The sequence below is a fragment of the Sinohyriopsis cumingii genome, chromosome 4 (assembly GCF_028554795.1).
Source record: "Sinohyriopsis cumingii isolate HCF-2022 chromosome 4, ASM2855479v2, whole genome shotgun sequence".
NCBI classification, from domain to species: Eukaryota; Metazoa; Mollusca; class Bivalvia; order Unionida; family Unionidae; genus Sinohyriopsis; species Sinohyriopsis cumingii.
This window is the reverse complement of record NC_142964.1, coordinates 11,604,754-11,618,876: the sequence shown is the minus strand read 5'-3', so window position 1 is coordinate 11,618,876 and position 14,123 is coordinate 11,604,754. Positions and strand designations below refer to the sequence as shown.

The window sequence follows — 14,123 nt, the reverse complement described above, 5'->3', positions numbered from 1 at the left end:
ACAGACTAATTAAAAATCAAGACATTTATCATGTCAATTTTAAATTATTATATGGATTAGTGACCAAGACTAATTAAAATTCAAGACACTTATCATGTCAATTTTAAAGCATCATATGGATTAGTGACACAGACTAATTAAAATTCAAGACATTTATCATGTCCATTTCAAAGCATTATATGGATTAGTGACCAAGACTAATTAAAAATCAAGACACTTATCATGTCCATTTCAAAGCATTATATGGATTAGTGACACAGACTAATTAAAATTCAAGACATTTATCATGTCAATTTCAAAGCATTATATGGATTAGTGACACAGACTAATTAAAATTCAAGACATTTATCATGTCCATTTCAAAGCATTATATGGATTAGTGACACAGACTAATTAAAATTCAAGACATTTATCATGCCAATTTCAAAGCATTATATGGATTAGTGATCAAGACTAATTTAAAAATCAAGACATTTATCATGTCCATTTCAAAGCATTATATGGATTAGTGACACAGACTCATTAAAAATCAAGAATTTATCATGTCCAGTTCAAAGCATTATATGGATTAGTGACACAGACTAATCAAAAATCAAGAATTTATCATGTCCAGTTCAAAGCATTATATGGATTAGTGACACAGACTAATTAAAAATCAAGACATTTATCATGTCCATTTCAAAGCATCATAAAGATTAGTGACACAGACTAATTAAAAATCAAGAATTTATCATGTCCAGTTCAAAGCATTATATGGGTTAGTGACACAGACTAATTAAAAATCAAGACATTTATCATGTCCATTTCAAAGCATTATATGGATTAGTGACACAGACTAATTAAAAATCAAGACATTTATCATGTCAATTTTAAAGCATTATATGGATTAGTGACCAAGACTAATTAAAAATCAAGACATTTATCATGTCAATTTCAAAGCATTATATGGATTAGTGACACAGACTAATTAAAAATCAAGACATTTATCATGTCCATTTCAAAGCATCATAAAGATTAGTGACACAGACTAATTAAAAATCAAGACATTTATTATGTCCATTTCAAAGCATTATATGGATCAGTGACCAAGACTAATTAAAAATCAAGACATTTATCATGTCCATTTCAAAGCATTATATGGATTAGTGACCAAGACTAATTTAAAAATCAAGACATTTATCATGTCCATTTCAAAGCATTATATGGATTAGTGACACAGACTAATTAAAAATCAAGATATTTATCATGTCCATTTCAAAGCATTATATGGATTAGTGACCAAGACTAATTAAAAATCAAGACATTTATCATGCCAATTTCAAAGCATTATATGGATTAGTGACACAGACTAATTAAAAATCAAGACATTTATCATGTCCATTTCATAGCATAATATGGATTAGTGACACAGACTAATTAAAAATCAAGACATTTATCATGTCCATTTCATAGCATTATATGGATTAGTGACCAAGACTAACTTGGTACATTAAAATATATAGATCTATTGAAGTGAGTTTTCCTATAAGTTTGTTTGATCTGAATAAACCTTCATACAGCTGGAATTATATGCTAATAGCTTAAGAGGTATTGCTTAAGGTTCAATTGTTTTGTCTTGTTTGAATGCCTATGTACTGTTAGCAAATTTATCTGCATAAAATATGCAAATATGCAGCTTAACAACTGCAAGATCTATAAAAAAAGCTAGTTAGACAGATAGATGGTCATGGTTTGCTGACTATTTAATATTTCAGGAAAAGTATGACCCTGTTTGCTGCAAAAAAAATGGGCCACTGGGTGGATTAAAGTTCATGTATAAACTCTATAGCCAACTGAGTTATGTTCTTAAAATCCTTAGTATTAATTAAGTGGTGGTGACTGATGTTTTGCTACAGAAATGCTGCTAAAGTTTTTCTGCCTTTTCTACATTTAATTTAGAAATAACACTGAGTTGTATACTGTGCAGAGCATGTTTTTTTATGCATGACTTCAAACTAATTTCTGGGAGTTCTTAAACATCATTTTTATGCCTGACTTCAAACTAATTTGTGGGAGTTCTTAAACATCATTTTTATGCATGACTTCAAACTAATTTGTGGGAGTTCTTAAACATCATTTTTTATGCATGACTTCAAACTAATTTGTGGGAGTTCTTAAACATCATTTTTATGCCTGACTTCAAACTAATTTGTGGGAGTTCTTAAACATCATTTTTATGCATGACTTCAAACTAATTTGTGGGAGTTCTTAAACATCATTTTTATGCATGACTTCAAACTAATTCTGGGAGTTCTTAAACATCATTGCTCTCCAAGTACATTAATTCGTACAAATTTTGCAAGATTTCCATAGTCACAAAATTTGGCAGAACCTCTGGTGCTAGCAAGAGGAAGAAAAGGAACTGATGTTTTGGTACATGTAGTAGTGGTAGTGGGGTTGGTGTTAGTGGGGATTTTAATGGTGGTAGTAGCAAAGTAGTAGAAGTAGTAGTAAGATGGAAAGCAAGAAAACAAGGGATTGAAGACCATTACTTCTTTTAACTCCTGAATGTTGAAACCATCTCTGATATTTGTCAGCAATAAGATTTTAAAATTAACTAGTGACTGTGGATCCATATCTGATGTAAGATCATTTTCATTTAGAATAAACAATTAGAAGACATTTGGTGACAATTTTCATGTTAATATAACCATCCAATCAGGAGATTTAGTAACACGATTTTCAATATGTTCTCTGTGGCAGCCTATATGAGGTTATATCAGCACCACTTTTATTCAGGATCAACTAGATATCAAAGTACTTTTCTGGTGTCAATATGTCTTTCCATTTAGAAGGAGTAGTAATATCAAGATTTTCAAGCTGGCTGGCTTATTAGCCATATTAGATGTCATATTAAAACCATTATTACTTAAAACCATCTAGGCATAATAAGAAGTCTTCTGGTGAAAATCCCATGTCAATATGACTTTCTCTTTATGAGAAGTAGCAATAATATTTTCAAGTTGGCTACCATAGCAGTCGTACTGGATGTCAGAGTGGAATCATTTTTATTTACGACCAACTAGACATTATAAGAAGTTTTTTTTAATGAAAATCCCATGTTCACCATCCATTCAGGAGGAGTAGCAAATAGATTTTCAACATGGCTGTTGTGGTGGCCACACTGGATGTCTGAGCAGCAAAGTTTTAATTACAGGCCAACTAGACCATGGGATGAATGTGTTGTAAAGTTTCATGGCAATTCTCAACGTAGTTTAAGAGTAACCAAAACAAACTTGTGCTAACAGACTGAAGGATGACACACAACAGGCCATCCCATAAACTCTCCTTGTACGTGACATGTTAGCTAAATAAACTTATCCTACATCATCCAGCTCAAGATGTGTAGTAGGCACAGTCTTCATGATCTCCTGGTACACCTCCTTGATCTCTTCTCCAAGGAACAGGTTTCTGTCCAACAGCTTCACAGTGTGTGCATCAATCTATACAATGAGGAAAAACATAAACAGCCTCAATTTCACAGAGTACAATTTATATCTGTCGATACAGTTTCAATAACAAGGAATGCTTTGGTGTAAACCAACCTTTGAAAGCTCTATCAATAGATCAATACATTTTACGAACAAGGAAGTATTCTTTAAATATAAACATGCAAATGTTGATACATATGTCTACATGGTATATATGCACAATGAACACAGCTATTGCAATCCAACTTCAAAATACATAATATTAATCATTTCCTAACAAATTTAATAAATTTTATAAAAATGTTTTCTTTGTTTTAAAGATATGTTTCTTGTAGGTAACATGGGATGAACTATCACACTTTAAAATAAATCTTTTCTATTTTCATATTTGTTCATTTGTAGAAGTTATTTTTAGTGAGGAAAACTTCCTCCCAAAAGAAAGTGTTGCATTACAAAATGACACTCCTGATGTATGACGTATATTTATTATAAAATGATGGAATTTGATACAAAATATATGCCCTGCAAAAACCTTAACTTTATAAAATCAAATTCAAACAAATACATGTGGAAGTGATAAGAAAACAATTAGTCATCATCAAATTATTATGGAAGAATATACATACTTATATATGTAGATTATTAAATACAAATGTAGTCTCCAGAGTGGCCTAAGCCAATGAGATGCAATCTCAAATGTAGTCTCCAGAGTGGCCTAAGCCAATGAGATGCAATCTCAAATGTAGTCTCCAGAGTTATTATGGAAGAATATACATACTTATATATGTAGATTATTAAATACATATGTAGTCTCCAGAGTGGTCTAAGCCAATGAGATGCAATCTCAAATGTAGTCTCCAGAGTTATTATGGAAGAATATACATACTTATATATGTAGATTATGTGCTATTTAATACAAATGTAGTCTCCAGAGTGGCCTAAGCCAATGAGATGCAATCTCAAATGTAGTCTCCAGAGTTATTATGGAAGAATATACATACTTATATATGTAGATTATGTGCTATTTAATACAAATGTAGTCTCCAGAGTGGCCTAAGCCAATGAGATGCAATCTCAAATGTAGTCTCCAGAGTGGCCTAAGCCAATGAAATGCAATCTCAAATGTAGTCTCCAGAGTGGCCTAAGCCAATGAAATGCAATCTCAAATGTAGTCTCCAGAGTGGCCTAAGCCAATGAAATGCAATCTCAAATGTAGTCTCCAGAGTTATTATGGAAGAATATACATACTTATATATGCAGATTATGTGCTATTTAATACAAATGTAGTCTCCAGAGTGGCCTAAGCCAATGAGATGCAATCTCAAATGTAGTCTCCAGAGTTATTATGGAAGAATATACATACTTATATATGTAGATTATGTGCTATTTAATACAAATGTAGTCTCCAGAGTGGCCTAAGCCAATGAGATGCAATCTCAAATGTAGTCTCCAGAGTGGCCTAAGCCAATGAAATGCAATCTCAAATGTAGTCTCCAGAGTGGCCTAAGCCAATGAAATGCAATCTCAAATGTAGTCTCCAGAGTTATTATGGAAGAATATACATACTTATATATGTAGATTATGTGCTATTTAATACAAATGTAGTCTCCAGAGTGGCCTAAGCCAATGAGATGCAATCTCAAATGTAGTCTCCAGAGTGGCCTAAGCCAATGAAATGCAAGACCAGCTCATACCATGCATCTTGCTCATTGTCAAACTTATACAAAATCTTGATATTAGCATATATTCCTATTGTGGTCGAAATTGGATAAAAAATCTGGCATCGAGAGTGGAAAGAAGGTCAGTGAACCAGATGCAAGATCACCTCATTTATACAAGTGGATGATGCTCATTACTGAACATACTCAAGATCTTGGTGATATCAATATGTAATTGGATGAAAATGAGATATATTGCTTCCAGAGGTCTAATAAGCAATGCCAAACTGATTCAAGATCACCCAATTAGTATATCTTGCTAATTCATCTGATATCTTAATAACATAAGCATATATTCCAAGTTTAAACAAAATCAGATCATAAATGTGGTTTCTAGAATGGAAGAATCAGCCAATCAGATGAATGCTTATCATATTAGTAAGTGTGCATCTTGCTCATTATCGAACTCTTTGAAGACCATAACGATATATGTATATATTTCAAGTTTGACCAAAACTGGAAAGAAACAGCCTTCAGAGTAGTAATACCAATCAGATACAAGGTCACCTCACTGATATGCAGGTATCTCACTTATTATCAAACTCTTCCTCACCTCACTGATATGCAGGTATCTCACTTATTATCAAACTCTTCCTAGCTTTTGATGATAAAATCCAATATTCCAAGTTTTACTGAAATGGGATCAGAAATATGGATTCCAAAGTGGCAACAAGCAACTGCTGATGAACAGATGCATGATGCACAACAGATAAATGGCCACACCATCAACTCACTTTAAATTATGGCTAGATGAGTTAAAAATTATGTTTCATATGCTGCATTAAATTCACAAAGCTTTTGAAACATTAACCTTAACAACATTAAGAGAAGGTACAAATTACAATAATCCATTCATTGATACTTACATCATCAACAAGGTCATTGTAGACAGTTGTAAAGCGGTTGAGTGTGATTGAGGACATACACACTCTCTCAGACACTCGGATATCTGATGTCCGCACCTTCATCTAAATACAAAAGATGCCCTTGACAAATTTATTTATTTACTTATTCATAATATTACTACATTATATACATTTATCTAAAACATTATGATCATTATGAACAAGAGTACCAAGAACTCATATACACAGGCACTAGTATTGCATCATTGATCTGTGAAATCATTAATTTCTTGTTAAACTTACCACAACAATAGTATATGACCTTTAGACATCAGAATTTCAAAGTTTCTTTATTGTCTTAAGTGCTAGCCATCTATAATGTTTGGTCAAGGAATTTATTCTAGAACATAAGTTATTCTGCAAAATCCATTTCATTTTAGCCACAATGACCTTGACCTCTTAACCACAAAATCAACCAGCCTTTCCCATGCCTTTAGTACACGCATAACCGTTGGTCAAGGTATTAAAATTATTATGCAATATACATTTTTTTCTCTGTCAAAGTGACCCTAACCTTGACCCCAAAATCAAAAGGCTTCTTTCTTACCTAACATGCAACTCTTCTATAAACTTTTGGTTAAGGTAAATGGTTGATAACTAAATATGTTGTGCAGAAACCATTTTTCTTTTTTTCAGTCGAAGTGACATAGACCTTTGGACCCCCAAATTAATATGCTTCATACTTAAGTACAAGTCCACAAATTTTGGTCCAGCTATGTGATGAAGAAATCATATTATTGTACAGAAATCATTTTTCTTCTTTCAGTCACAGTAATTTTGACAATAAAATGCAAACCATCCACAAAGCTCAACAACTGTAGATGGACAACATGCAGACAATCCACAAAGCTTGACAACTGTAGATGGACAACATGCAGACAATCCACAAAGCTCGACAACTGTAGATGGACAACATGCAGACAATCCACAAAGCTCGACAACTGTAGATGGACAACATGCAGACAATCCACAAAGCTTGACAACTGTAGATGGACAACATGCAAACCATCCACAAAGTTTGACAACTGTAGATGGACAACATGCAGACAATCCACAAAGCTTGACAACTGTAGATGGACAACATGCAAACCATCCACAAAGCTCGACAACTGTTGATGGACAACATGCAGACAATCCACAAAGCTTGACAACTGAAGATGGACAACATGCAAGCTATCCACAAAGCTCGACAACTGCAGATGGACAACTTGAGTTACTGTGTGAAAATCATTTTTATTCTTTCAGTCACAGTAATCTTGACCATAAAATGCAAACCATCCACAAAGCTTGGCAACTGTAGATGGACAACCCGAGTTATTGTGCATAAAATTGGTAATTGACAGATGGATGGACATCATAATACACTCTGCTTCATGGTATTCATTGAAGGGAAACCTACTCTGTTTCTTGTCATTAGTTAAAGGTGGTTGCATAAAGCACCTGCATTTTAGTAAATAAACATGACAAACATTGATTTAATCAAAGAAGTTATTATCAGATTATAAAATAATGTTTAACCCTTTACCTCATAGAGCTTAGTGACAAAGTGCAGCACGCTATAAATAGAACACCTGTTACCTAGCAGACCGCATCCGCATAGGCATGCCTGTGAATTGTTAAGCAATGTAGTTGTGTTACGTTTAACAGCAGTTTTAACCATTTTACGTTTTAAGCAGACATTTATTATATGTGGAAAAATTGAAGAGTAAAGTCCGATTGTTATAGCTGTGTAATTATTTTTCACAGAAGAATATTTTATGTGCTATAAAATCGAGAGAGAACTCGTTCACCGTCATGTCAGTGAGGCCGCGTGACCGACCGTAGCTGCCATTTCCCATACTCGAAATTTACACGTTTTTCGTCTGCGTCTACATCACTAAGTCATCTGAATTTGATAATCAATAAAAAACTAATTGCTGCTTGCATAAATATCATAGCCTTTACCAAGGTTATTGAATCTTTCGTGTTTGTGATTCTACTCGTGAAAACTTCATAAGTACTGAATGAAATCCTGCCTGTGAACTGTTAAGCAATTTAGTGTATGTTACATTTAACAACAATTTTAACCATTTTACATTTTTGGTACACATATATTATATGTGGAAAAATTTAAGAGTAATGTCTGATTGTTATAGCTGTGTAATTATTTTCCACAGAAGAATTTTTTTGTGTGCTTCAAAATCTTGAGAGAACTCATTCACCGTCATGTCCGTGAGGCCGCGTGACCAACCGTAGCTGCTATTTCCAATACTCGAAATTTACAAGGTTTTCGTGTGCGTCTATATCACTAAGTCATCTGAATTTGATAATTTATAAAAACTAATTGCTGCCTACATCAATATCAGAGACTTTACCTTATTTATTGAATCTTTCGTGGTTGTTATTCTAATCGTGAAAACTTCGTACGTACTGAATGAAATCCGCAGCTGCCATTTTGGAGAGTGGAGATTACAACCCGGTTACTTTAAATAGCAGATATCGACCAGTGCATGAATAGCGACCACGTGATCTGACGTAACTGTCATTCGCAGAAATGAATGTAGTATGTAATAGGGGGGTTTTCCCCGAAGGTGGCGCTACGAAAACTAGCTCAAAATGGCTGATGTTTACCGCAGGTGTCAAAAGGCGCTTCTATGCGAATCTTGTAGAGGCGTCAAAAGGTGCTTCCATGCGAATGGAGTAGAGGCGTCCAAAGACGCTTGTATGAGGTAAAGGGTTAAACATAAAACTTAAAGTACTTTTTTTGTGAATATGTGTGCATGAATAACTTGATACTAACAGGTTTACTTATGTGTGCTTGGCGATGTATAAAAGGGTAATGAATGATACTGCTTATTATAAAGATTGGAAACACACAATACAAAACATTTAAACGTTTTATGCTGAGAATTATTAGGGAATAAAAACTAATAATCTGTTTCAAGTAAAGACAACAAGTGTAAATACCTCAAGAATGAGTATTAAATGGAACACACCAGTGAGAAACAATGAGGTAATCAGCATGATGTGTTAGAAATAAGAATTGCTGTTGGTTTGTTAAAAAAAGGCAATCAAGGAATACAAAATCTTTGTTCTTTACCTGATTTGGCATCTTGGCTGTAGTAGTGGCTGGTTGAGGATGGATGGGCTTCCTCAGTGGGATGCTGGAAAACATTTATGATAATACACTATGCTGCACATTGCTATACAACAAAATTCATAAAGGCAATAAATATACACACCAAAACAATACCATGACCAGTATCTTGTATGCCCCCACCCCTGCCTCAACAGCTTTTTTTCTCTCTTTCAAAATGATCAAAAACATGCTTTGAAATACAGGTCAACATACATTTACCCTGAAAGAGATAATTTTTCAAATGCAGAAAGTTTCTTCTGTTATAGTTACCTGATCATAATACATTTGAAGTACAACCACTACCTCATAAATCCAGCCATCCCAAGTAAAAAAATCTACTTTTGGTGCAACTGATGATAATAGGGGTTTGGAAATAAATCCATATGTTCTAGAGGAGACTACTGTGGCCTAACTTGCATTTTAAGCAATGTGATGACTTCAGCACCACTGATACTAAACCAAGCTAAATGCAGTTAAAATAGCTTTTCTGACTTGGGTCGGCTGGATTTGTAATGTAGCGAATGTACTCCTAATGTATTAAGACTGGGCAACATATCTAAAGAAGAATGAAGAAAAATAAATCTTTTTAAAACAAGAACCGGATAAATCTACTGAGGCCAATAAACAACATGATTATGATGACTATGATGATGATGTAGTATCATATGTTAAGGTTATTTCTTACTTTTCAGACAATAAATAAAAATTTATTTGATCACTCACTTTTGTCTCTCCTTCTCCTTTCTTTCCTTTTCTTCCAGTTCTTTGAGCTGTTGATCTAGAATCTCCTTTCTCCCATCATACTTAATATTTCTTGTGATTGCCTGAAATAAATTTAATTTAAGTTGTAGCCTCACACAAATGAATCTTTATTTCCTACAATGCTTACACATGGTAACCCCAACACATACAACCTTGAATCCCCTGTCAAAATATCTGGAACTTTCAAGAATATCTAATTTTTAAAAATCAGCACACTGACCTTCCTAATTTGTTTCTGTTCAGTGTCATATATTTGATGTTTAAGCATCCATTTTTTAAATTGCTTGAATCCTGATTCATCTGGGTAAATAAGGTGGACTCATGTATTGGAGATTCTAAAGAAAATTTGAAAACTTAAATCAGGCTTTGCCAATTAAACCAGTGTTGATTGTATATTGGCAAAGAGGCATGCCAGTATCCTTTAAATATTCAAGATGCTTGTACTGTATTAGAAAAGATCAAATTATGTATACCAATTAATCCCAAAACACATTTAAATCATCTCAGGCAGTTAATTATTTTAATGTTAATCCATGTTAAACTGGAGAAAAAAACTTGAATTTATGTTCAAAAGAGTTTCAAATTTCAGTTGGTCAGAAAAAAGTACATCTCAGATTATATTACCTTATGATGGCATTATATTTATGTCATATGATTGCAGTTTGGTCTATATATAACAGTGGCCATTTTACTCAAGTTCTTGGGGCCCCGAGTGGCCGAGTGGTCTAAAGCGCTCACCGTTCCGGATCACTGCCATCTCACCTCTGTCTGCGTATGTTCGAGTCCAAGGCTCGGCTAGCGTGGGTACGTGGGAGAGCCTGCCAGTAGCTTCTCGTGGGTCGGTGGTTCTTTCCTGGGTTTTCCAGGGTTCTTCCTCCACCAGTTATACTGGCCGCCATATATGGCCTATCTTGTGCTGAAAATGGCGTTAAACCCCAGAACAACAACAACAACTCAAGTTCTTGCAGTATAAATCTTGCGTTGGGTTAACTCCCCTTGGGTGTATATGGGAGTGTTCAAAAACTGAAACAACCTTGAAACCATAAACCCTTTTGCAAAACAATTGCATGACACAATTTTAAAACTTTCAAAAGTGTGGTAATAAGATCTTTTAAAGACTCTGCTTATAAAGTTGTGTAAAATGAGTTCATTAATTGGTAATAATGTACTTTTTGAATATGCAGGACCAGAAACCTGTGGGTAGGTCTCATTCTTTTTAAGTAATAAATACATATACCTTTACAACAAATACTCACATTCCCATGAAATCAAAAGCATTTCTATACAAGTTCTAACACACACACATACATCTACATATATAAAAACATTCACACACATGACATGAACTTATTTCTAACATGAGTCATCTAGAGATTATATTTTCCCCCAATGCCCTGCTGTGCTTATGTAAAGTTACATAATAACTCCAGCTGTAAGTACCCTATGGTCTAATAATCTCACCTGCTATACTAATTTGGATAGCACTCAATTTCAATTACTCTCAATTCTTATACCATGTCATCCAGCACCATATTGTCTAGTACTCTTAATTGTAATACTATTTCAGCTAGCACCTTATGGTCTAATAGTCTCAATTCTTAAAATACGTTATCCAGCACTATATTGTCTAGTACTCTCAACTGCTATAATACTTCAGCTAGCACCTTATGGTTTAGTACTCTCAAGTGATATTTTATGTCAGCTAGCACCTTATCATCTAGTACTCTGAACTGCTATATTATGTCAGCTAGCACCTTATGGTTTAGTACTCTCAAGTGCTATTATATGTCAGCCAGCACCTTATGGTCTAGTACTCTCAAGTGCTATTCTATGTCAGCTAGCACCTTATGGTCTAGTAGTCTCAATTCTTAAACTATGTCATCCAGCACCATATTGTCTAGTACTCTCAACTGCTATAATATTTCAGCTAGCACCTTATGGTTTAGTACTCTCAAGTGCTATTCTATGTCAGCTAGCACATATGGTCTAGTACTCTCAAGTGCTATTCTATGTCAGCTAGCACCTTATGGTCTAGTACTCTCAACTGCATTACTATGTCAGCTAGCACCTTATTGTCTAGTACTCTCAATTGCTACAATACTTCAGCTAGTATGTTACGGTCTAGTAGTCTCAATTCTTAAACTATGTCATCCAGCACCATATTGTCTAGTACTCTCAACTGCTATACTACATCAGCTAGCACCTTATGGTCTAGTACTCTCAATTGCTATACTACATCTACTAGCACCTTATGGTCTGGTACTGTCAATTGCTATACTACATCAGCTAGCACCTTATGGTCTGGGACTGTCAATTGCTATACTACATCAGCTAGCACCTTACGGTCTGGGACTGTCAATTGCTATACTACATCAGCTAGCACCTTGTGGTCTAGTACTCTCAACTACTTTGGCAAGCACTCTATAGTCTAGTACACTCAATTCTTATACTACATCATCTAGCACCCTTGGTCTAGTACTCTCAATTACTATACTAATTTGGCTAGCACTCTATGGTCTAGTATTGTAAATTATTAATCTATTTAAACTACACTTGGTTTACATGGTAACAACAAATACTGAATGCAGAAATTCAGTGTATGAAAAGTTTGACTGAAACACCATGAATAGTAAACAGGCAAACAGAAAGATATACAAACCAGACAGGCATGTGGATGGCCATCAAGCTTGGTTTATATTTTGTTTGTATGTCAATAATGCAAACCTGAAGAAGCGGTGGCATATCCTCTTCCACTTTAAATTCTTCTTGAGACTGGGACACAAGTTGACGTAGATCTTCTGCTGCATACTCTCGTGTACCAACCCTCGGGGATTTACTCTCCTCCATCACAGCTTTCTGAAAAGTTGAACGAGATTATCTTTAGAATCCTACATGCACAAAGTCCTTTGTTGTTTTTTTTGTTCAAGACCTCTCTCTCACAAAAATATACAATTTACAACATGTACAAGTAAGGGTAAAAGATATGCCTTGTTTTAATGCTTCTTAACTCTGGAGTCATAAGATTAGTGATAATTAAAGCATAATAGCAAATTATTACCAATAACATCAGTGATTGGCACAGAACATAGCTGACAAGGATTCTTTGGCAAGTTCAAAGGATTTAAAATCTTCCAAAATGTTTGCACAGCTGTTAACCTAGTATCAATGCACTGTAATTTGCATGAACTAATTTACTCCACAAAATACAGCAATGAAAAAAACAAAGTTATAAAGATAAGGAGATGGAGCTACCTCTGTTGTCCTATGGTTTTCTCTTTTCATAAACTGGACTTCGTACTCTGAAAGAGTGTCCTCTTTAACACTGGCCTCTATTCCAAGTTCTTCAAGCAAATTTTCAGCTGGAGGAATTTCTGGCAAGGACTTGACTCTCTAACAAATAAAATGCAAACAGTCAAGTCTAGAATATATAAAGTCATGACAAAATTATATGCTGATTTTGCCAAAAAGAGACATGAATAAATCCAAATACCAACAAATGTCATTTGTTTTTTTGTATGGTTGACAACATTATAGTTAAAACACACATGTCTAGACATGATATTCATATTTTGTGAACTTAAGGGAAAACTGACTGGTATTTGAAGAGGATCTGTTGATGTTAATGCAGTATTTACTTTCATAAAATTAGTTTCACAAGTGATACCAGCAATACATTAGCCTGTCCATAAAGTGGATATTTGCAACAGTAAAACTATCATTAACATACATAAATAATCAAACACTAGATCGTAATCGCCATCTTCACTTTAAAAAATGTGTTTATGCAAAGAACACCTGGGTAAACACTACAAGAAGGTATGCACAAATACAAACAGTACATACAAATGGAGTTTTTGGTAAATAGAATAGGCTTATTAATGAAGGGACTGAATTCCTTGAAGGGACTAATACTTGGCTGGTCACAAAAAAATTCAGAGTCCAAGCCAAGACTTTTCTTTCTTTTTAACTGCTGGAGTGTTGAAATCGATTCTGATATCCAAAAGTGATAAGAAGATTTTTCAAGATGGACACTTGGAAATCATACTGGCTGTAAGACTAACGTTGTTTCAGACTATGCAGAGATCAAAAAAAGTCTTTTGGTGAAAACTCCATGCTGATATTGCCATCCATTCTGGAGAAGTAATAATTT

The 14,123-nt window shown here is 34.3% G+C and overlaps 1 protein-coding gene across 3 annotated transcripts in view; it reads right to left on the bottom strand.

Moving 5' to 3' along the window:
- LOC149800628 (coiled-coil domain-containing protein 87-like) overlaps window positions 1-14,123 on the bottom strand; it is a 136,902-nt gene that overhangs the window by 59,784 nt on the left and 62,995 nt on the right. For all 3 annotated transcript variants that reach the window (XM_089954623.1, XM_089954625.1, XM_089954624.1), the window contains 6 exons: window positions 13,226-13,363; window positions 12,698-12,829; window positions 9,935-10,035; window positions 9,173-9,236; window positions 6,055-6,156; window positions 3,366-3,482 (listed from right to left, as the gene is read on the bottom strand). In XM_089954623.1, coding sequence (XP_089810749.1) covers window positions 3,366-3,482; window positions 6,055-6,156; window positions 9,173-9,236; window positions 9,935-10,035; window positions 12,698-12,829; window positions 13,226-13,363 — 654 coding nt within the window. The remainder of the gene's footprint in view (window positions 1-3,365; window positions 3,483-6,054; window positions 6,157-9,172; window positions 9,237-9,934; window positions 10,036-12,697; window positions 12,830-13,225; window positions 13,364-14,123) is intronic.